This window comes from Danio rerio, chromosome 17, assembly GCF_052040795.2.
Source record: "Danio rerio strain M-AB ecotype USA chromosome 17, GRCz13ab, whole genome shotgun sequence".
In the NCBI taxonomy this organism is placed as follows: Eukaryota; Metazoa; Chordata; class Actinopteri; order Cypriniformes; family Danionidae; genus Danio; species Danio rerio.
Genome location: NC_141037.1, coordinates 4,820,001 through 4,846,065, shown reverse-complemented (window position 1 = coordinate 4,846,065; position 26,065 = coordinate 4,820,001). Strand labels below are relative to the sequence as shown.

At 38.1% G+C, this 26,065-nt stretch overlaps 1 protein-coding gene and 1 long non-coding RNA gene across 2 annotated transcripts in view; both read left to right on the top strand.

Annotated features, from left to right (window-relative positions):
- plcb1 (phospholipase C beta 1) overlaps positions 1 to 26,065 on the top strand; it is a 169,557-nt gene that overhangs the window by 112,032 nt on the left and 31,460 nt on the right. The window contains exons 13-16 of the mRNA XM_087289851.1: positions 2,696 to 2,780; positions 8,737 to 8,923; positions 17,604 to 17,680; positions 25,501 to 25,597. Coding sequence (XP_087145977.1) covers positions 2,696 to 2,780; positions 8,737 to 8,923; positions 17,604 to 17,680; positions 25,501 to 25,597 — 446 coding nt within the window. The remainder of the gene's footprint in view (positions 1 to 2,695; positions 2,781 to 8,736; positions 8,924 to 17,603; positions 17,681 to 25,500; positions 25,598 to 26,065) is intronic.
- LOC147839883 (uncharacterized) lies at positions 21,942 to 24,616 on the top strand. Its single transcript, XR_015512974.2, has 6 exons — positions 21,942 to 22,063; positions 22,154 to 22,226; positions 22,349 to 22,405; positions 23,281 to 23,465; positions 23,630 to 23,833; positions 24,260 to 24,616. It is a non-coding gene; the product is annotated as an uncharacterized LOC147839883 (long non-coding RNA).

Sequence of the window (26,065 nt, the reverse complement as noted above, 5' to 3'; positions counted from 1 at the left end):
CTCGGATATGGAAACCTTGGGATCATCTCGTCGCTGGTCTTGGATCCAATCAGTGACTCTGCATAATCTGAGGACCTCGGGATGAGTATCCCCAGGTGAAAATAGAGAATAAAGAGAATAATTAGCGTAGCTGCTGTTCATCGTGTATATAAGCAAGATGCAGAAGCCTGTGTGGAACCATCTAGGTGATGCACTGAGTGTATGCTTTACTAAACAGATAGATCTTTAATCTAGTTTTGAATTGGGAGAGTGTGTCTGAGCCTCGGACATTATCAGGAAGGCTATTCCAGAGTGTAGGAGTCATGAAAGAGAAGGCTCGACCTCCTTTACTAGATTTTGCTATTCTAGGTACTACCAGAAGCCCTGAGTTTTGAGATCTTAAAGAGCGAGTAGGATTGTAGCGAGACAGAAGGTTGGTTAGATAAACAGGAGCTAGATTATTTAAAGCTTTATAGGTGAGAAGTAATATTTTAAATTCAATACGAAACTGTACAAGCAGCCAGTGTAAGGAGGATAAAATTGGGGTGATATGATCATATTTTCTAGACCTGGTAAGAACTCTGGCAGCTGCATTTTGTACTAATTGAAGTTTGTTTATAGAGGATGCTGGGCAGCCAGCAAACAGCGCGTTACAGTAATCCAGCCTAGAAGTCATAAAAGCATGGACTAGCTTTTCTGCATCTGAGATGGACAGCATACTTTGTAACTTAGCGATATTTCTCAGATATAAGAATGCAGATTTTGTGACATGGTATTTCCTATAAATCATTTGGAGAAAGTATTATTTGTTTTATTTTGGCTAGAATAAAGGCAGTTTTAATAAAAAAATATTTATCAATATTATAAGCCTATATTATTGCCCAAACCTATATTATGGAATATAGATAACTAAATTTAGCAAGTTTTTTTATCGTTTTTTTTTTAAACATAACAATGAAACATGAACATAGTAATGAATGTATTAAAACATATGCTTGTTTGTTGTAAAAATGCTTAATAAGGCCAAACCATGCAAATTTATGCATATCCTGACTTCCGTGTGCAGCTATGTCTTTGTAGCTGGTGTATTCTGTGAAATTTTTGTCCCTCTTGATTTCGAGTGTTGTCCTGGAAAATCTCCATTTCAAGGGCTATTTAGCCCTTCCCCTTAGCAAGAATATAATTCTTTATAGGAAGATTTCTTTTCCACATTTCTAACATAATAGTTTTAATAACTCATTTCTAATAATTGATTTATTTTATATTTGCCATGATGACAGTAAATAATATTTGATTAGATATTTTTCAAGACACTTCTATACAGCTTAAAGTGACATTTAAAGGCTTAACTAGGTTAATTAGTTTAACTAGTCAGGTTAGGGTAATTAGGCAAGTTATTGTATAATGATGGTTTGTTCTGTAGACTATCAGAAAAACAATTAACTTAAAGGGGCTAATAATTTTGTCGTTAAAATGGTGTTTAAAAAATTAAAAACTGCTTTCATTCTAGCCGAAATAAAACAAATAAGACTTTCTCCAGAAGAAAAAATATTATCAGACATGCTGTGAAAATTTCCAGAATCTGTTAATCATAATTTGGGAAATATTTAAGAAAGAAAAACTAATACACAGGGGGGGCTAATACACAAACAACATGTATACCAGTCATTCATTGAAGCAAATAACAGATATAAATAAAACAGATAGAAAGAAATCAATCAGTGGTATAAAGTGACAGCAATGATAGTAGTGTAATGATAGTAATAATGTCACTAAAAAAAGAAAGGATAACAGTAATAATAACTGACAACAACAACAACAATAATAATAATAATAATAATAATAATAATAATAATAATAATAATAATAATTTCAAGTACTACACCAGCTACTTCTGAAAATTACTAATACTACTACACCAACGACGACTACTACTACATTTACTACATCTACTACTTCTGATACTACTACACCGACGACGACGACTACTACTACCACCACTACTACTACTACTACTACTACTACTACTACTACATCTACTACTTCTGATACTACTACACCAACGACGACGATGACTATTACTACTACTACTACTAATACTACTACATCTACTACATCTGATACTTCTACTCCAACGACGACGACGTTGTATATATATATATATATATACACACAGGGGGGCTGATAATTCTGACTTCAACTGTGTACAGTATAAGGGTTTAATATTTGTCATTTGTTTTCAGTTGTCAAGTGAAAAGAATTAAATAAGTGTATAGCAAATAAATAATTAAAACGACACTGATGCCAAAATATCATTTTAATTTAAAAAAATCTAAATTGTCAATACCGTTTGTGCTGTGTTGTTTTACATCATCAAATTAAAATGTACCGTGTAGCAAATGATTACAATGTTAGTAATATAAGTACACACAAACACAAATGTGCATAAAACATTTCTAACATAAAGTTTTTGTCATGCAATAATAGTAACGCACTGTTATAAAACATTAAAACATTTGCATAATTATGACACGCGAGATCTGTGTTCAGTCATCATTGTCCTGCTGTGAGATGTGGCACTTGAGTGCTCGTCTTATTTTCTTGCATGAAATTACAGATGATGGGAATGTCATTTGAGTCTCAGGTGGGAATGAGATGCTTTGCAATCATAGCGATGATGATGGCTGTTTCATTATTGTGTTTGTTTGAATTACAGCCCCAAACAGCAAGCCAAAATGGCAGAGTACTGCCGGTCCATCTTCGGGGACGCTTTACTGACCGAGACGCTGGAGAAATATCCGGTAAGTGTTTTCTATTCTCCTAATTTAGTCGAGGCGAGTCAGACCTCAGATTGTAAGTGTGTGTGTGTGTATGCTTTATTCACCAAGTGTGCACAAACACACAAGGTTTTGTGTGTGTGTGTGTGTGTGTGTGTGTGTGTGTGTGGACACACAAGGACACAGAATGACACACATATATATATTAGTGCTGTCAATCGATTAAAAAAAAATTAACTAAGTAATCGCACCTTTTAAAAAAAATTTATCGCGATTAATCACATTTAAAATACTGAAACTTGTAATTTTGGCTATTTTAATGTAAAATTAATGTAAACGCAAGACAAAAAATATTTAAATTCAAAATATAATTGTTTAATAGAATTTTTGTTTAACTTGTAACACTGATTTCTTCATGTAAACAGCATACCCACAATAAACCATCAAGATCCTGGCTTGACAGCCATATTTATTACAGAAATAAAAACACAGGCATGTTAATGACATTTAAATTTCAAAACAATCAATGCCAATAAAGAAAACGTTGATTTCCATGTTGGATTCTAAGTGGACTGCAAAAAAATGCCAAAATACAGGAATTGCAGATATGGAAAATGAAAAATTATAATAATAAACTATAGAATACAAACAGTTGCACTCATTATAAAGTTTTATTGCTGTGAGTTGAGAACATTAGTTATAGAGTAGAAACAATTTTGCTTAATCCTCCTTTACATTCATCCAGTTCCTAAGACTAGGAGTATCCCGCAAGTGCACAGAGACTCCCAAATGCCCGCAAATGAATGATAATTTCTTGCAAACCGGTCGTTAAATACATTGCACACCCCTCTCGCCCCTACTCAGATACGTCGCTCACTCCACCCCTGACACCCCTCAACTGGCCTGACACAGACACATACACAGACGGACACACACACAAGGCGCTGCAGACGTTTTGGCCCCAATGGCCTTCCATACTGGAGCGACTCCCCTCAGATTCAACACGCATGATCACGTTCATCAAATTTGCTTAAACTAAGCGTCCTAAAGTATTACTGTATTTCACAAGGATTCTGACACAACAACGCGAAGCATACGCTTTCGTTGCGTTTAATGAGGAAACACGCTAAACTTGGAGGGCTCATGCTGAAAGGCAGAGTAATGCCCTGTCTTTGACAGCTCGCGTCTTCACCGGAGACTTTCTGAGTACATTCACGTAAGACACCAATACTCCGATTTTAATATGATTAAGATAATACTCTTATTAAAATTCTACCGTGTAGCCTTTAAAGGAACCTTACCTTACAGGAACACCGAGTCACGAAATGCGGAGGATTTTCTTTCTGTTCGCCATGCGGTATCAACTTACAACAGAAGTCGAAAATTAAAAATGAAACCCGAAATTGCATGAAACTCTGGATAACCTGTGATGCAACTAATTGTTTTATACTGGAACTTGCCTTCAAAGAGTGCTTCCTTGGTCTTATCCACATTTATTGCATGTTGAACACACGCCCACCACAACAGAAAATAAAAAAACCTGAACTGCGTTAATTGCGTTAATTTTTTTAACGCGTTAATTATTTAAAATTAATCGCATGCGTTAACGCGTTAATTTTGACAGCGCTAATATATATATATATATATATATATATATATATATATATATATATATATATATATATATATATATATAAGCGCTGTCAAAATTAACGCGTTAACGCATGCGATTAATTTTAAATAATATATATATATAATATATACAGGGCTTTACATTAACACCCGCCAAATGCGGGTAGATTTTAGCTTTGGCGGGTTAGACAGCCGCTCCCACTAGCCACTTTGGCAGGTTGGAAATAATTTTTACATTGAAGTTTTCTTAAAGCAGGGTTCGACTCGACAATAAGGATGGCCCAATATGCGTGCAAATGTGATCTTAGAATCGAGAAACAGCACAACTGAAAACAACTGTGTTTGCGCGAGACAAAGCAAGTGAATACCGTATGAGAGGATGATTACTCGCGCGCACAGGTGATGTGATGCGATCGACTTTAAAGCGCGCGCGCCCATTCACTTGCACTTTATTCCGTTCACTCGCATTCGGTTCTTTTTGAAAAAGACTAGAGAAAAAACGATGCTCGTGTACTCAGTCCTGCTGCTTTTAAGAGCTCAAGATTGAAAATATATATATATATATATATATATATATATATATATATATATATATATATATATATATATATATATATATATATATATATATATATTTGTAAGCAACAGCAGCAGTCACTGCTTTCGTTTTAATTATTCTCAGGCACGTGATCATCCTTTCATCATCACTCGTGGTATGTTTTTACCTGCTTTCTTTTGCCTAGTTATTTTTGTTAATATAGTTTAATTATCATCCTTTACAATAACATTTCTTTAATATGAGATTAACCAACCATTTGTGTGTAGTAACTGCTGATCTGGGACAACACAATATCTAAATCAAGTCATTTTAGCATGTCAAAGTCACATTTATTTATGTAAAATATATTTTCCAAACAACAAAATAGTGGCTAGTGAAAAGGACAAGTGGCTAGTAATGTTGGAAATCCACTAGCCACAGTGGCTGGTGATCAAAAAAGTTAATGTAAAGCCCTGATTATATATATATATATATACACTACCTGACAAAAGTCTTGTCGTCGATCCCAGTTGTAAGAGCAACAAATAAAACCTTAACTTAACTAGTTGATCATTTGGAAAAGTGGCAGATTTTTTTAAATGAATCATCTGTTGAGCTGCATCCCAATCATCACAAACACTGCAGAAGACCTACTGGAACCAGCATGGAGCCAATATTCTCACACAAATCAGTCAAGTTTGGTGAAGGGAAAATCATGGTTTGGAGTTACATTTAGTATAGGGGCATGCAATGGATCTGCAGAGTGAATGGTTACAGCCCAATATCCAATACTGAATCTATTAATGAAAGCAGGATTTGAGCCGAACATATGAAAGACATTGACGCTTGAATATGAGATTGACGTCCCCGTTAAAATATTTTTAATCTCCTAAAATCAAACTTGCAAAAAGAAACAAGACAGAAAATAATAACAATTAACAGTATACAGGAGTATAACACCTAAACAGAACAGTTCCCTGACTATAGCAGTTCTTCCAGAAGAGATCTTACCTACAGTAGCTCTTGTGAAAAAGAATGAAAACAGGTGAGTCTTCCGGGCCACTGCTTGCTTTTGCCGAACTAAATAAATAAGAATGTGACTATGAAAATTAATATCCACTACCTGCAACAAAAAAATTAAACAAAGTATCAAAACAAACATTCATTCATTTATTTATTTTTCGGCTAGTCCCTTTATTAATCCATAGCTGAATGAACCGCCAACTTATCCAGCACTTATTTCACGCAGTGGATGCCCTTCCAGCTGCAACCCATCACTGGGAAACATCCACACACACACATACATTTACTACGGACAATTTTGCCTACCCAATTCACCTATACCACGTCTTTGGACTTGTGGGGGAAACCGGATCACCCGGAGGAAACCCACGCGAACACAGGGAGAACATGCAAACTCCACACAGAAACGCCAACTGACCCAACCGAGGCAAGAACCAGCAACTTTCTTGCTGTGAGGCGAACGTGCTACCCACTGCACCACCGCATCGCCCTCAAAATAAACAAACAAAGCAAAATAGTTAATATATTAAGAATGCTAAAGGATTAAAAAGTTAACAAAAACATAGCAATAAAAAGATGCACCGCCAGCCAGACAGCGTGAGAGCGAACGAGAGAGAGAGACTGAACCACCATTCAATCGTCATCTAATCCAGACAAGCCGTTCACAAACTCCACCTTAAACTCAGACAAGCGCAAAAACAAAGCACACAACTGTACTAAAATAAAAATATATATAATACAGAACCACGTAACAGATGGCAACATCAACAGCCTGAGGTATCAAGACATTCGTGCTGCCCATTACATTACAAACCACTGGAGAGGGCAAACTCTCCAGCAGGATAGAGCTTCTTCTCATACTTCCACATCAAAGCTCCTGAAAGCAAAGAAGGTCAAGGCGCTCCAGGATTGGCCAGCCCAGTCACCAGACATGAACATTATTGAGCATGTCTGGTGTAAGATGAAGGAGTGGGCATTGCAGATCATTGCAAAGGATCTTGAAGAGCTCTGGGAGTCCTGCAGGAACGCTTTCTTTGCCATTCCAGATGACTTTATTAATCAGTGATTTGAGTCAGTGCAGAGATGTATGGATGCAGTCCTCCAAGCTCATGATGGAGTCAGACACAATATTCATTCTGTCTCCACTGCAGCAGGACTTTATATTCTATACTGGACATTATTTCTGTTCAGTGATGACACTTTTGTCTAAGCAAAGTCAGACCTTACTGTCCTAATGAAATCATTCAAAATCAAGGCATGATCATATTTTATTGTGGTCAAATAAGCGTCATCTAGAGGCCTTTGCCTTTCATATAAGCCACTTCCGATACCAAATGATCAACTAGAGGTCAAGTTAATATTTCAGAATCAGTTTTATTGCCAAGTGTGTTTCTCACACACACAAGGAATTTGTTTTGGCTACAGAAGCTTCCAGTGTACATAAAGTGACAAGTGACAACACAAAATACACATGAAAAAAGACAATAAACATTAAACAGGGATGCAGTTAGTCAAAAAGATCTTATTATTATTTGTTCTTCCTAAAACTTGGATAGGCGACAAGACTTTTGTCAGGTATTGTAGATATGTATATTTTTTCCCGGTCCCACTTTATATTGTGGCCTAAACTAATATGTACTTACACAGGAATTAATAGTTTGTTACAATGTACTTATTTTGTAAATACATGTATTTACTGTGTACTTATGCTTGATTGAATACATGTATGTAATTACATTTGTATTTAACTTTTGCAATTATATTTGTAAATACACTGTTGACCACTCCTTACACCTTAACCCACCCTTAAACCTACCCATGCCACCAAACCTGTCCATAACCCAACCTCTATCCCGATTCAAAAGCACCACAAGTGTTCTCAAATACATTATAAAAACAGTAAGTACATTGTATTTATTTTTTGATGTAAGTACATAGTAGTTAAGGAAACTTAATATAAAGTGGGACCTTTTTCCCCAATTTCTGTTTAACGCAAAGAAGATTTTTTTTTTCATTTCTAAGCATAATAGTTTTAATAACTCATCTCTAATAACTGATTTATTTTATCTTTGCCATGATGACAGTAAATAATATTTGACTAGATATTTTTTTTTACAAGATACTAGTCTTTGACTAGGCCAACTGCTTTATAAAACAAATAAGACTTTCTCCAGAAGAAAAAATATTATAGGAAATACTGTGAAAAATTCCTTGATCTGTTCAACAGCCTTTGGATAATTAAGAAAAAAGACAGGAGGGTAAATAATTTTATGATGGTTTATGTGCAATATGTGCACTGTTGTTTTTTCAACTGTACAAATAAGAAATAAAAATATTGATATAAAAGTATTTACAGGCATCACGGTGGCTCAGTGCGTACCATGATCACCTCACAGCAAGAAGGTCGCTGGTTCGAGCCTCGGCTGGGTCAGTTGGCGTTTCTCTGTGGAGTTGTGAATGGGTGTTTCCCAGTACTGGGTTGCAGCTGGAAGGGCATCTGCTGCGTAAAACATATGCTTGTATGGGGGTTCACACCAACATATAAGTTGGTGGTTCATTTTGCTGTGGCGAACCCAGATTAATAAAGGGACTTAGCCGAAAAGAAAATTAATAAATGATTAAATGAATGAATGAATAAAGTATTTACAATTAAGTGGTTCTTTATATGTATGACCATAAGAAAACAGGTAACATCTGATGTGCTAACTATTTAAAATATTTGAGATGGCCTGTTTTTTATGCCTTGATGTTTTAGTGTGTGTGTGTGTGTGTGTGTGTGTGCTTTAGCTGGAGCCTGGAACTCCTCTACCCAGTCCTCAAGAGCTCATGGGCAAAATCCTCATCAAGAACAAGAAATCTCACCCCAAAGCAGCCGATGGCAGCACCAAAAAAAAGCTGTCTGAGCAGGCGTCCAACACCAACAGCGACTCCTCCAGTGTTTTCGAACCATCTTCTCCCAGCGCTGGCCCTGCAGGTACTCAGAAGAGTCAGAGCCATGTACTGTTGATTTCTGTGGAGCAAACATTGATGTAGATTTTAGAGGAGACTCTAAAACACTTTTTTTGAGCTCTGCATGAAAAATGTGTGTCACCTCTAAATGTAGAGTAATCACCATAGCGACCTGTGACTTTAGAGTAATCACTATAGCGACCTGTGACTGTAGAGTCATCACCATAGTAACCTGTGACTTTAGAGTAATCACTATAGCAACCTGTTATTGTAGAGTCATCACCATAGTGACATGTGACTGTAGAGTCATTACTATAGTGACCTGTGACTCTAGAGTAATCACCATAGTGACCTGTGACTCTAGAGTAATCACCATAGTGACCTGTGACTGTAGAGTAATCACCATAGTGACCTGTGACTGTAGAGTAATCACCATAGCGACCTGTAACTGTAGAGTAATCACCATAGCGACCTGTGACTGTAGAGTAATCACCATAGCGACCTGTAACTGTAGAGTAATCACCATAGCGACCTGTGACTGTAGAGTCATCACTATATCAACCTGCGACTGTAGACTCATCACCATAGTGACCTGTTACTGTGCAATCCTCACCATAGTGACCTGTGACTGTAGAGTTGTCACCATAGCAACCTGTGACTGTAGTCACCACCATAGCGACACGTGACCATAAAGTCATCACCATAGCAACCTGTGACTGTAGAATCATCCCTATAGCAACCTATGACTGTAGAGTCATCAACATAGCGACCTGTGACTGTAGTCATCACCGTAGCAACCTGTAATTGTAGAGTCATCACCATAGCAACCTGTGACTGTAGCCATCACCGTAGCGACCTGTGATTGTAGAGTCATCACCATAGTAACATGTGACTGTAGTCATCACTATAGCAAGCTTTGACTGCAGAGTCATTACCATAGTGACTTGTGACTGTAGATTCATCACCATAGCGACCAATGACTGTAGAGTCATTAGCATAGCAACCTGTGACCATAGAGTCAACACCATAACGTCCTGTGACTGTAGTCATCACCATAGCTACCTGTGACTGTAGTCATCACCGTAGCAACCTGTAAATGTAGGGTGATCACCATAGCAACAGGTGACTGTAGACATCACCATAGCGACCTGTGATTGTAGAGTCATCACCATAGTGACCTGTGATTGTAGAGTCATCACCATAGTGACCTGTGACTGTAGAGTCATCATTGTAGTGACTCTTAACTTGTGTCATCACTATAGCAACCTGTGACTGTAGACATCACCATAACGACCTGTCATTGTAGAGTCATTACCATAGTGACTTGTGACTGTAGAGTTATCACTGTAGTGACTCTTAACTGGTGTCATCACTATAGCAACCTGTGACTGTAGACATCACCATAACGACCTGTCATTGTAGAGTCATTACCATAGTGACTTGTGACTGTAGATTCATCACCATAGCGACCTATGACTGTAGAGTCATTAACATAGCGACCTGTGACCATAGAGTCAACACCATAACGACCTGTGACTGTAGTCATCACCATAGCAACCTGTGACTGTAGTCGTCACTATAGCGACCTGTGACTGTAGTCATCACCATAGCTACCTGTGACTGTAGAGTCAACACCATAACGACCTGTGACTGTAGTCATCACCATAGCAACCTGTGACTGTAGTCATCACTATTGCGACCTGTGACTGTAGTCATCACCATAGCTACCTGTGACTGTAGTCATCACCGTAGCAACCTGTAAATGTAGGGTGATCATCATAGCAACCGGTGACTGTAGACATCACCATAGCGACCTGTGATTGTAGAGTCATCACCATAGTGACCTGTGACTGTAGTCATCACCATAGCGACATGTGACCGTAGAGTCATCCCCATAGCAACCTGTGAATGTACAGTCATCACCATAGCAACCTGTGACTGTAGTCGTCACCATAGCGACCTGTGAATGTAGTCATCACCGTAGCAACCTGTAACTGTAGAGTCATCACCATAGCAACCTGTGACTGTAGAGTCATCACCATAGCAACCTGTGACTGTAGCCATCACCATTGCGACCTGTGATTGTAGAGTCATCACCATAGCGACACGTGACTGTAGTCATCACCATAGCAACCTGTGACTGTAGAGTCTTTATCAATGTTTTGTGACTTTAGTCATCAGCATAGCAACATGTGACTGTAGTCATCACTATATCAACCTGCGACTGTAGACTCATCACCATAGTGACCTGTTACTGTGCAATCATCACCATAGTGACCTGTGACTGTAAAATCATCATTATAGTGTCTTGTGACTGGTGATTCATCACCATAGTGATCTGTGATTGCAGAGTCATTGCCATGGTTAATATTCAGTTATATTTAGCTTAGTTACACTAACATTAGGTTAGATTTAGATCCTGACGTCAGGTGAACAAAATTCAGTGTCTAGCCAGAATCTTGGGACAACGTTTTTTTGATGTCCAATAATGACGTGAAATGTCATTGATATTTGGTTGATTTTAGGTTTTGTTGGGAAGTGACTACAGTCCAATGTCGAGCCAATATCTTAAACCCACGTCTATTGACATCAAATACTGACATTTATTCGTCAGGTATGGTGACCAAAGATGTCATAGTGGTAACGTCAACACAATGTCAAGCTGTAACATCATAAGATGTTAATATTTGGTTGGTTTTAAATTGCATGATGGACACTGACATTGGTCTGATGTTGAGTTCTGACAACACGATTTTTATTTACAAACAAAATACAACATCTCGACCACATTGGGGTACTACATCAATATGACGTCATGTTGGTTTTCTGTGCCTGCTGGGTAGAGTCATCCCTTGAGAGGGTTTGACTGCATCATAAGAGCTGAAGTTCATATCAATTTTTAACTGAAATGTAGAATAAAGCAATTAGAAATTTGATTCATTAATTGCAGATATAATATATATATATATATATATATATATATATATATATATATATATATATATATATATATATGAATATATATATATATATATATATATATATATATATATATATATATATATATATATATATATATATATATATATATATATATGAAAATACTACAACTTAAACTTATTTGTTTATTTTTGAATTCACTTTTTGTCATTTATTTATTTATTTTTTCGTATTTTTCCCTTTTTTCTCAGACGGGAAGCCTAGTTTAAATGTCTTGGACGAACCTGCAACAAAACTCTGATCTGTTTGGTTTCAAAACTTTGACCCAAGCACACTTTTTCCTATCGCAGTCTGGCATATGTCAAATTCCCCTGCTGGTTTCTGTAGTTTACACTGAATGTGAGCGTCTGATGCACAGTGTGTGAGCTTTAGTGGACTGTGCCGACTTCTATCTTTAGGCATCTGAAAGAAAGAAAGACTGAGAGAAAGACACAGGCTTTATATACTGTATAAGAGTACAGCGTCCTCTGCTGGTGTTCAGCTCATGTGGAGAGTCCAGCCAGTGACATTTACAAGATGCTGTGGTCTGTGTGTGTGTGTGTGTGTGTGTGTGTGTGTGTGTGTGTGTGTGTGTGTGTGTGTGTGTGTGTGTGTGTGTGTGTGTGTGTGTGTGTGTGTGTGTGATGGAAACCGCAGGCTTTAAAGGTTGAGCCCAGACACCATTGAGGAGAGAACAGATGCTGAACAGCTGGAGCCGCAGCAGGTGTTCATTCCTGAACAACAACACCTGGAACATTCAGACCATTCAGACATGAAGATATCAGAAAACAAATGCACATTGACCTCTCGTGCTCACAGATGCTGATTAAAAAGCAGAGATATTTTGAGGAATATTTTAACAGCTGTTTCAATGTGAATATACTGTCATAAGTAATTTATTTATTCGACTCAAAGCTGCATTTTCAACATTCTACTTCAGTGTCATGTGATCCTTCTGAAATCATACTCAAGGCTGATTTCTGCGTCAAGCGCATGTGTATGCTATGGCGCAGCCTACACATGGTTGCATAGCCCTTGCCGTGGCCGTCGGCGGTGTTGACCCGCACCGCTCAAAAAATGTATCTACACGTCGCAACGACACGTAGTGTAAGCTCTGTGATTGGTCGTCTTGGTAGCGCTGACGAGTGTGGGCGGAGTTGACAGCCCAATGTAGCGAGTGTTTACAATTCAATTCACCTTTATTTCTTTAGCGCTTTTACAATGTAGATTGTGTCAAAACAGATTCACATAGAAGAGCATAATAGATTGAAACAGTGTAGTTCAGTTTTCAGAGTTTAAGTGTTTAAAATCACTACTGAGAGTCCAAACACTGAAGAGCAAATCTATCGATGAGCAGCTCTACAGATCCCGAACCATGCAAGCCAGTGGCGACAGCGGCGAGGAAAAAACTTCACCAATTGGCGAAAGTGAAGAATTAAAAAACCTTGAGAGAAACCAGGCTCAGTTGTGCACGACTATTTCTATCTCTTGTGCAGAGCTGCAGTCAAGGTGTCGGAGGCTTGAGAATGCTGGACCTCAGTGAAGACTCGTCTGTCCCTGGAGCATCGCAGGAATCAGTCTCATGCTCTCTACTCCTCCATGACCGCCACAGCAGCTGCTCAGGATACGGCCTGGTCCAGGATTATGGAAACCTTGGGATCTCGTTGCTGGTCTTGGATTGAGTCAGTGGCGCTGCATAGTCTCAGGGCCTCGGGATTAGTATCCCCAGGTGGAAATAGAGAATAAAGAGAATAATTAGCATAGCTGCTGTTCATAGAGTATATGAACGAGATGGAGAAACCTGTGTGGAGCACATTCCTGTATTATACAGCTAAGTGATGCACTGAGTGTATGCTTTACTAAAAAGATAGGTCTTCAATCTAATTTTGAATTGCGAGAGTGTTTCTGAGCCTCGGACATTATCAGGAAGGCTATTCCAGAGTTTGGGAGCCATAAATGAGAAGGCACGACCTCCTTTACTCGACTTAGCTATTCTAGGTACTACCAGAAGCCCTGAGTTTTGAGATCTTAAAGAGCGAGTTGGACTGTAGCGAGACAGAAGGTTGGTTAGATAAACAGGAGCTAAATTATTTAAAGCTTTATAGGTGAGAAGTAATATTTTAAATTCAATACGAAACTGTACAAGCAACCAGTGTAAGGAGGATAAAATTGGGGTGATATGATCATATTTTCTAGACCTGGTAAGAACTCTGGCAGCTGCATTTTGTACTAATTAAAGTTTGTTAATAGAGGATGCTGGGCAGCCAGCAAATAGAGCATTACAGTAATCCAGTCTAGAAGTCATAAAAGCATGGACTAGCTTTTCTGCATCTGAGATGGATAGCATACTTAGTAATTTAGCAATATTTCTCAGATGAAAGAAGGCAGTTTTTGTGACATGAGATATATGATTTTCAAAAGTTAAATTGCTGTCTAATATGACTCCCAGATCTTTTATAGTAGAGCTAATGCTACCTCTGTGTCCCTCTAACTGTAGGTAGAGTTGTGAGATCTGAAGTGTACATGATTTAGGCCCAATAAGTAATAATTCTGTTTTGTCTGAGTTTAAGAGAAGAAAATTGTTGGTACAAGTGTGGAGTCCCCTGAAGGAGCTCCAGTTGGAAACTGTTGTTTTGTGTTTACCTTATGATTAAAGTTGTTTCATGTCCACCGATCCCGAGTTTGAGCCACTTTTACATTAAGGTAGTGTTCAGAAAAAACAAAACACCAATGAAGAAACTCTTTTCTCTTTTCTATCTTTTCAATTTAATTAATCTTTATTTCTCCTGCACTTTTACAACGTAGATTGTGTCAAAGCAGCTTAAAACAGAAGTTCTTGTAAATGTACACTGTGTCAGTTCAGTTTTCAGAGTTGAAGTTCAGTTTAGTTCAGTTCAGTGTGGTTTAAAATTCTGAAAGTCCAAACACTGAAGGGCAAATCCATCAATGAGCAGCTCCACAAGTCCCAACATGCTGATACTAAGGGTGCTTTCACACCTGCCTTATTTAGTTCGGTTTGAATCGCACTAGAGTTCGTTTTCCCTCTTAGTGTGGTTCGTTTGGGCAGGTGTAAATTCAGCAATTGTACTCGAGTGCGCACCAAAAGCGGACCAAAAAAGCTTACCGAGACCTGTTTGAAGAGTTGTTCTCGGTGCGCTTTTAAATGAACCCTGGAGCGGTTCGTTTGTGGTGAGAATATGGGTGCTTTCACACCTGTGAATCGATTCAGTTGTTCCGAAACAGGGATTAAAATTGTTACAGTGTTGCTCTTTGTTCTTAGTGCGGTTCACTTTCACACGGCAAAGTTTCTAAATGGACACGTGTGAGTAAACTCTCCTCACATAGGTCAGTTTCCCGGTGTATTTTGCAGAGTCCCGCTCGGTTGTCCAGCTGTCAGGGGGATGGTAGTGGTATGGTGGTGTTTGACAGGGTGCGCGCGGCGTGTCTAAAGAGCGAGATGTGGATGCGGCGGGGAGGGGTGAGAAGGGTGCACGATGTATTTGAGGGCCGGGAGGGAGACGTTCGATTTTCAGGAGTTTATCACTCATTTGCGGGCATCCGGGAGTTTCTGTGCATTTGCGGGAGACGTCTGGAATGACCTCCCGCCCTACTCATAATTTTCTCTTCATATAGATGTATGCCTATTACATATCCATAAAACACTCTGACATAACTGGGCTCTGATCATATCGCTTTCTCACTACACTCGATCCACTCCAGCGTTCGTTTCAGTTGAGCCGAGAGCACCTCATTAAAGCGATCTCAAAACGATTGTTTTGGCGCAGATCAGAGCACGATTGCTGGATTCACATATGCTAAACGAACTGGGCTAACTGGGCAAATGAGACAGGTTCCGAAATAAAAGTCTAGGTGTGAAAGCACCTTAAGATTTGAACTAAAACAGACCCAACTGCAAAAAGTACTGCTCCTTTTGGACTAATCTAGCTGCCGTAGGCCGATGCGCTGTGTATTATGGTATATGTGTCAGGGTTGGTGAGGGAAATGGGGAAAAAGGAGCGAGGACTCAAGTGCAGGAAAATGGGTAATTTATTAAATAATAAACATAGAATAAAATGCAAAATAAACTACCCCGAGGGGGAAAACATTAACAAAACAAATACATACACAAACAAACTGGACTGGGCAGGCTGGCAAGGATCAGGAATGGAAACACGACAGGAAAAGACTTTAAACATCAACATGTGATGACAAACTGGCACAGGACAGCAAACATGAGGGGTTTATAAACTGTAGGAAATGAACACACAAACAGATGAACATAATTACCTAATAATGGGTTAACAAGGAGGGTGGGACTAGACAATAGACAGGAGAGTGCATGACAGAGACAAGACAAGCCATGCGCTCACATAAAACAGGACAAGAACACGCAGCCAATGAGAGAACTCATTAACCGCATGTTCATGACAACACAAGCACAACACTGAAGCACACGACAAAAGCACGTGACCACAATGTAAACACATAGCCACGTGCTTTGACAACAGACGCAAGACACGAGCACACGATGAATGAAAACACTCACCGTGCGCTCACACACGCAGTGTGCATGCTTCATCCCAGCGCCGACCAAAACCTAAACCAACTAGACTGAGATGCTGGGAATGAAACCCTACGCTGCAGACAGACGAAAACACAAATATGAGTACAAGAGCGCGCGCGTCTGAGGCATGCAGAGCCCGCAAGGCCGCATCAAGCAGGAGTGCACACACTCTGCTTACACCCACGACGGCACACGCGCACACAGAGACAGAAACAGAGATAGTGTCCGAGCTCTGCCACCAAAACAAGAATTTACAAGACCAGAGTGGCAGAACCCTGACAATATGGAGGAAAAATATTTGTTGACAGCGACTTACCAACAGAGAGAGGGGGAAAAACATTACCTGGTGGATCATTGTTAATATAACTGCTGGATGACCATGTCGCAGTTTAGCTAGATTAATTCACACCTTCTTAAAATATTGTTTTCCTGCCACGGCCACACTTCATTCTCGAAATGTATAGTTTATCTAAAGCAGGGATATAATCAGCCAGCGCAGTCGTCCCTCCATAGTTAAAAGCGACGTTTTGTGTCTGCCGGTTTTGTTCACTTGCGTGAGTTCATTGGCATTTCCCTGCACGTGAATTCTGACCAACCAATAAGCAGTTTAGGAACTATGTTCAACAACATTCGGCCAATGAGTTATGTGGATTTAGTCAGATGTCTGCATTTTGGTTCTTTTCAACTGGTTCGGACCAAAGCCAGCAGTGTGGTGTAAAAACGACCCAAAGACGGCAGAAACTGCAACAATGTATCATTTATTACCCTTGGTCCAAACTACTCAGTCAGTCAGTCAGTCTTTATTCATTTCCTGAAGGCAATTTGGTTGCAGCATACAAGCATGTCACACATGATACACAAAAGTACATTATGCAATACAAATTCTACCCTAAATTTAAAAACTTTACAGCTGAGGGGATGAATGAAAGTTTAAATCGAATCAAACCAAATGAACGGAACTACAGATGTAAAAGCACACTTCCATCTAAAAAACTTTATCATAATTTCATGGGTACTTTAAAATATGGCATCAGTTCAGAATGCAATTTATACATCTACACTTCATGTTCAGATTTCTAATAGTGATGAATGTGATGGAGTAATGCAGGAAGGTGTTTGTGTGTTTAACTTCAGTCTCTGAGCTCCTGTTTCTGTTCTTCAGCTCCTGCAGAAGTGGAGGCAGAAGAGGATGAGGATGAAGACGATGATGATGATGACTGTAAGAAGTCCATGGACGAGGTCAGCAAGACTACCTTTCTCAAACATCTGTACTTATAATGAGGGCTTTACATTAACACCCGCCAACCAAATTGGGGTAGATTTCAGCTCTGGCGGGTTAGACACACACCTCCACTAGCCACTTTGGCTGGTTGGAAATCATTTTTAAATTGTAGTTTTCTTAAAAGCAGTGTTCGACAATAAGCATGGCCTAATATTCGTGCAAATGTGATATTAGAATCGAGAAGCAGCACGACTGACAAAAAAAACTGTGTTCGCGCGAGCAAAAGAATGGTGAATACAGAATGAGAGTAGTGATGGGTCGTTCATGAACGATTAATTCATTTTGAACAAATCTTCAATATGACTCGGGAACTACGACCCCTCTCAGGGAGTAATTTGTTAATCCGCGCGTCCGCACATTTGTGCAGGTGGTATCGTTCATTTTCATCGTTCAGTTGGTATTCGTTCATCGCGGAAAGGCAGAAGCCAATCATATGCGTTTAGAGCCAGAAAAAGAATTGATCTGTTCAACTCTCGAGTCTTCTATCGGGTCTGAGTCATTTGTTCATCAAGGGCCAATCATATGCGTTTAGAGCCAGAAAAACAATTGAATCAAACGGTGAACTAATTATCATGGCTCCTATCAGCTCAGACTGTGTACATTGGTTAAGATTATATGTGACTGTCAGTGTAACGTGAATGAACCACTGACATTTGAAGACATGAAGAGGTGAGCTGAGCAAAGAGACAACAATACCTTCATAGACAAAAGAGCAGGTCAACATTGAATTATTATTTTCTCCTTCTTATAGTATTGTATTTATGACTTATTTGTCTTGTGATCAACCATTTGGACTAGTTGTAAATGTGTTTAGAAGCAATTCGTAACAGTTTAATAATATTTTGGCAAATTGAACCAAATGAACAAAAATGACTCGAAAAAAGATTCGTTCATCTCGATGAATGAGACACAAAGAACCGAGTCAGTAAAATAATCCGAACTTCCCATCCCTAAATGAGAGCATGATCAACAGCTGATTTGATGCGCGCGACTGTTAAAAAGAGCGCGTGCTCCCGTTTACTTGCGCAAAGCAAACATGCCTAGAGTCCTGCTGCTTTTAAGAGCTCAAGATCTAAAAAAATACACATGTTCTTTTGTAAGCAGCAGTGGTCACTGCTTTCATTTCAATTATTCTTAGAAGAGATTATTAGCAGGCGTAACATTAACCGTGTGCACGGTATGTTTCACCTCCTTTCTTTTGCTTACAGGTTTTTTTTCTAATATGGTTCAATTATCAATTTTTACAATAACATTGCTTACATGGGAGATTACTTTGTGTTAATGTGTAGTTAACTGGTGATCTGGGATTTTTGGCCAGGACAGATTACTCTGCATATTTTAGATCAATGACAATAATTCTTTTTTAAATGTAATGTTTTTTTTTAAAGAAAAGTTTTGTTGAATTAAAAAGTGCGCCTATAAAACTTTATAAGCTCATGCGGACATAACACAATATCTAAATCAACTAATTTAGCATGTCAAAGTCAAATATATACTAAATATATTTTTCCAACAAGAAAAGTGTGGCTAGTGAAAATGGCGAGTGGCTAGTAATATTGGAAATCTACTAGCCACAGTGGCTGTTGATCAAAAAAGTTAATGTCAAGCCCTGCTAATAATCATGTAATGCTGGTATTCTCTGTGTACTGTTACAGTGTTTACTGTTGTTTCAAATTATCTTTTAGTTTTGTATTTTTATTCGCCATTTTTATTACATGTGTTACTTTCATGTATGTATAGCTCAGAGGTCGCGTTAACCGAATATTTTCCGTCATTGACAGATTTTTTTTTAGCAATCAGAAGGTGATCCGTCATTTTGACGAATTATGCTGAGGGTGATCTATTGTAATTTGTAGCTAACTGTAATTCCCACTCTTGTCCAGCTGATGGCGATTGTCCTTGTTTTGTCTCCTCCTTGTCACCGCTGTGTACAGTTGCAAAAATCTCACCGCAGCTGAGTGTGAGAAGTTTCTTTAAACGGCTAAATAGTTGTGATATTAATAATAAAGGTGAAAAAATAGGAAGCGATGCAGTGGACGATGAAGAACAAACAGACAAAAATCCTCAGTCGCCGACAGCTGTTACGAACCAACCAAGGAGGTCAGGTGCTTTGGAGTGCGTTGTGAGCACTACCGAACGCAGAAGGCTGCAGCTGCTCCCCTGATGCAGAAGGAGCGCTTGCTGTAGTATTTTTTCCCAGTGAAACGAGTGCTGGCAGGAACGGGAAATCCCACATTCAGAGAATCCAGCAATCTTAGTTCTGATCACAGCCTTAAGCCTGATTTATACTTCTGCGTCAAGTGACCGGCGCAACTCACGGCGCAGGCAACGCGCGCAGCTGTGCATTTATACTTCTGCGCGCTGTCTCTATTGGGCTGCATTAACACTTCCGAAACGCTAGTGGGCAGTGAGGTGTAAATGTTCCTCTGTGTCGAGTTTCTTCGCTTCTGTTTTGCTATTCTGAACACTTCCTGGATGTACAAGTGACTCAAACTCGCTCATTTTGAGGCAGGAACCGGCGGACGTGCAACAACTTCCCAGATAGCAGACAGTAATCGGCCCGAGCTCGGCTGCCCTCCGGCGCCTCCGGCTCCGACTCGGCATCGGCGAGTGTTATCCGGGCCGAGTGCGGGCCGCAGCTCGCTCGCGCACATGCGGTTGTGATGCGGCTGTAAAGCACTGGCCCGATTCCGGTCAACCATATCCGGCCCGAGTCTGTCTGTAGAGTCCTGGCCGCTTCTGGCAAGGACTCGGCAGATGGCAACTGATTAAGTTCTTATTTTATCTAGTAATCTGTTAGCTCCACGTTTAATGATAATTTGAGAAAATATTCATGGTACGATAGCAAAAAAAAAAAAAAAAAAAAAAGAATATTTAGTGTGGATGGTCGCAATGTTTAGACGCAAACAAAACAATATTATTTATAAATAGATTATACATGTCATCTAGAGAAAAACTATGTAAAATTTGCTTATTTTTGAGATAGCACGCTCCTGTGCTGACTGTTTTTTTTAAGCAGAAGTTGGTTTCATAATAAACACATGCGTTACTAAATTCCTGATCCAAACTCCAATCCAGACGGTGGCGGTAATGCTCCAAAAAGCTGGTTGTCAACCACCATGGCACGAAGATCACAAGAAGAAAAGGTTTGGTTTTTAAAAAATCTCACGTGGAGTCCGGTCAGAAAGGTAAGCTTTTTACTGCTTGTGTTCTGTATAATTAGCGAATTTAGAGCTTAAAACATTTCCACGGTGTTTGGTTGTAACAGCGTTTAGTACTTTAAAACAGTTTGATACGAAATGTAACTTGCTTTAAGAAACACGACTGGAGCTAATGTATGCTAACGCTAACAGTTACAAACACGTCTGAAAGTTCCTTTTCCTTTTACACAATGTTAGATTGTAACGTGTGTAGTAACTGAAAACTATTTTAATTATTTTAAAGAAACATGAAACGAATTTGTGTGTATGCTTACTTTGCGTTAAAGAAAGTTTCTGTAGACGAATCCATTAATTAACATGGCAAAACGTGTTTTTTCCTGATTTAACATTATAAAGTACCGTGGATGTTGAAAAAAATCATTGTACAGGCGTATACTTATCCAAAAGTATTAATTCTGTGATTATGTGTAAAGAAAAACTAATCGTTTTGGATTAATAAAATATTGTTTATCTTGTTTATGCAGTTAGTCACGAAAAATGATCGAAACTCGACTGTTTACTATTCTCTTTAAATTATCCAAGAGAAATATATTAGTGTGCACTTTAATTCATATGTTTTAGCCTATGTGAATCAATTATATCTTTTGTTCAAGCTGTAATGTTCAGTTAATGTAAAACTGAACGTCTTAAAGCAGATTTTGATGTTTTTTTTTTTTTGCTTTTTATGTTATTGACAGTGATAAATTCTGATTTAAATGAATGGGTAACAATATTTGTTGGTTAAGTCTTATTGTTCTTGTTTAACAAAGGTTAGTGAGATCATTTTGCAGCACATCACGACCATAGAAGTCAATGGCACACTCTTTTGAACGTGAATAGGCATGTTATAGTTGTGTGCTAAAAGTCCATTATAAGCTGTAAACTGATACATTTTCAACATAGATTGAGCTTTTCAGATATTACATTACTAATTGCTTCACAAACAGCTGAAATGGTTTATTGTTATTGGCTATCATCAAACATTTTTCACAATGGTAGGTTAATCTTCATGGGTACAGAATAATGCATGTGCTTGACAATCTTACAAATCTATGTCTCAGATTCATAAGGCTGTCACTCTGCATGAATCTCCGAATAAATCTTGTGCAACCTTCTGTGTACTGATTATTTACACTATAGGTATTATATGCATTAATTAACTTTGATAGTATTTCAGGATTTGAACTTTTCTTTACGGGAGGTTAACAACAATGTGATGTTTTATTATAGATGCATATGAGGAAGCTCGACAGAGGACAGAGGAGGATGATGATCGCCTGTCATACATCTAAAGACAGAACAGGTTTGTTTGCAATTATTTTAAACACATACTGTCAACATTGTCATTGATCTATTACAACCTGTGAGTTTTGCCCTGGCACTATACTAAAGTGATGTTTTGTTTTGTAAATGTATCTGATTAAGGGACAGTATAGACACATCTATACCATGATGAAGAAACAGAGCAAGAACATTTTTACAGTATGTCTGATAATATTTTTTCTTTTGGAGAAAGACTTATGTTTTATTTCGGCTAGAATAAAAAGCGGTTTAAATTTTTTAAGGTCAAAATTATTAGCCCCTTAAGTCTTCAGAACAAACCATTGTAATAAAATAACTTGCCTAATTACCTTAACTTGACTAGTTAACTTGATTAACCTATTTAAGCCTTTAAATGTCACTTTAAGCTGTATAGAAATGTCTTAAAAATATCTAGTCAAATATTATTTACTGTCATCATGGCAAAGATAAAATAAATCAGTTATTAGAAATGAGTTACTAAAACTAATATGTTTAGAAATGTGTGGAAAAAAATGTTTAACTCTCCGTTAAACAGAAATTGGGGAAAAAATAAACGGTGGCTAATAATTTAGGGGGGCTAACAATTCTGACTTCAACTGTATTATATATATATATATATATATATATATATATATATATATATATATATATATATATATATATATATATATATATATATATATATATATATATATATATATATATACACACACACGTGTCTGTGTATTGTATGTAAAATTTGGCTCGCGATAACGTTTGTTTTTTTTTGCATCTGGCCCTCGGCCCAAAAAGTTTGGACACTCCTGCAGTACACCTATGAACATTTACAGTCTTTGTTCTAGTGCAGTTTGAGATCAAGACAGAACTTATTGCATCTCGTGATGTTTTTGTAAGAATTGAAGACATCACTAAATTTGTTAAGGTTTAATGCAGCTAGAAAGTAAAGATCAACTAGAGAATATCAGCAGTGACTAACCCACTGTTGTATTTACAGAAGTTGTATGAGAATAAGCTACAGGTTGATTTTATACTAATCTGTTATTTTTCTTTTTTAGCACGACTGACTGAAGTTTTAAAATCATGCAACGTCATAAAGCAGCAGCTGGGCCTGATTCTCACAAAACCAAAACAGACGTGATGAAATTCCAGATGTGAACACATTTGACCTTCCTTTGGCCAATTTGATTTGGAAAAGCTTGAAAATCAACTAAAGGAGCAGCCCGAACAAATGAAGAAACTGGTAAGTTCAAGCTCTTGCTAATTTCAAAGTGTTTTAAGTTTATTTGTTTTTTTTTATTGTTTTTTTTTTTTTGCTTCGTAGGTAGCCTACTTTTTTCCTAATTTTTTCTTTTTTTACATTAGTACTTGTTCACTACTAATTATCTGTTTATCTTTTAATCGCAGATAAAGTGAGGACAAATGTCCATACCACACCACTGATAAAGAAGTGGAAAAATGCATTACAAGGTAGCTACAACTTGCCCCTGACAGGGATGGAGGAAGAAAGAAGAGAAAGCCAATGTGTCAAATGTCTACATCACTATTTTGTTTTATTTTTTAAACAACATTTTAAGTGTATTAGGATGTTCCCTGATACTTGAACAATTTGTTTCTTTCATTTGCATTTATATATATATATATATATATATATATATATATATATATATATATATATATGTGTGTATATATATATGTGTGTATATATATATGTGTGTGTGTGTGTGTGTATGTATGTATGGTATGTATGTATGTATGTGTGTGCGCCAAATTCTGAAGAAACATCTTGATACATTTTTAATAAACGTAATACAAATAAAATTATAAATATAAAATTGCACAAGACGTGTATATATATGAAATGTATAATCATCTCACTCATGTCTTGCTGTTTGTGCAATTGATTTTGTTCAAGTTTATTTCAAAATAAGTTTGACTTTATACTTCTGCAATTATATATAATATATATATTTTTTATTTTTTATTTTTTTTGTTTGTTTATTATTATTTTAATGTTTTATTAAAAAATGTTTCAAGATGTTTCTTCAGAATTCTGCAGTACTTTTCACAAGTTTGACTTGGATATTTTACGGATTGTCATTGGTATTTTTAAGATGTTTCTTGCTATATCTTAAATTGGTTTCTATATTTAGGTTTAAATAAAATTTAGCTGTTTTTTTACAAATTTTTAATTCAAGTCTATTGGGAAAACAGGGTTGTTTTAAAAACATCTGTGTTTGTGTGTAATTTTTAGATTTTTTGTTTAAATCTTTCTGTGTGTCTTTATTGTGTTGTTTTATTGTTGTTTTTATATTGATATTCTTGTGCACTACAAATTATTTATAAAATTTTAGTACTATTTCTTTCTTGCAATCAATAAACGTTTAACATTTATTTATTTTGTCATTTGTCTGATTATTTTCGTTACAGAATATGTATGCAGTTTGCACTTTATTCAAAGGTTAAACGCAGTGCTTTCACTTTGTGTTTACATTATAGCCTGTGTTTGCTGTTATATAAATTCAAATGGTTGTAATACCATATATCAAGTACCAATGTAATACCAAAAGGTTGTATAAATACGGAGTCGCGCCAGCTCCGGGCCGCAGCGCACATTACCCTCGCGCCGATTCCGGCGCGGATGCGCAGCGTCGGCTCGCTTACGGCCGCCGCATCTGGCCCGCTTGATTCGGGCCGGAATCGGGCAGTGAGTCCACAGTCATCCGGCCCGAGTCCGGCAGCCGAAGTTGGGCCGAGGGGTAAGTCTCCGGCAGGCGTCAATCTAGCCGGAACTGGCCCGAGTGTATTTTGCTATCTGGGTTTAACCATGAGGTAAACACAGAACAAAACTTTCCATCCGGAGCTTCTTCACGGGACTCCACACTTGTAAACAATCGCTCGCGCCATTCGCGCGGCTCTCGGTCCCGCCCAGACTCGTCGGCGCTAGCAAGCCGACCAATCACAGAGCTTGCGCTACACGTTGTTGCGACGTGTAGTTACAATTTTTGAGAGGTGCACGTCAGTGACGGCGACGGCCACGGCGAAGGGCTATGCGTTAGCGCCGTAGCGTACGCCGGTGTTTGACGCAGAAGTATAAATCAGCCTTTAGTAGAAATGTTTCCTAACTATAAAACGCTGGCTGAAGTGGCGCTAGTAATTCCAGTCTTTGGTCACGAGAAGTCGACTTTCCGAGGCAAAGACACAGAATTTAATGACAACTGCCTCTGCATCAAGGCTGATTGTGCCTCAGTGATGATTTCTGTGGGTGTTTCTGACAGGGCACAGCCGGATCTGAGGCCTTTGCCACTGAAGAAATGTCCACTCTGGTTAACTACATCCAGCCCACTAAGTTCCACTCGTTCGAGGTCTCCAAGAGTAAGTGTGTCTGATGATGAAGATGGGGATGGTTATTATGGTGATGATGATGGTGAAGAAGATTATGGGGATGATGATAATGAGGATAATGATGATGATGGTGACGATGATGATGATGATGATGATGATGATGATGATGATGATGATGATAGCAATGATCGTGAATATGATGACCATAAAAAATAATGGTGATGATTCCGATGATCATGATGATGATGATGATTGTGATGGTAAGGATGAGGATGATGATAATGAGGATGATGATGATGGTCATCATGAAGAGGATAACAATGATGATTTCAATTTTGATAATGATAGCAATAATCACGATGATGACTACCATAAAGATGTTGGTGATGATTTCGATGATGATGATGATGATGATGATAATGGTGTTGATGATAACTATAATGATAGCTATGGTGATGATGATGATGATGATAATTATGATGACCATGAAGATGATGA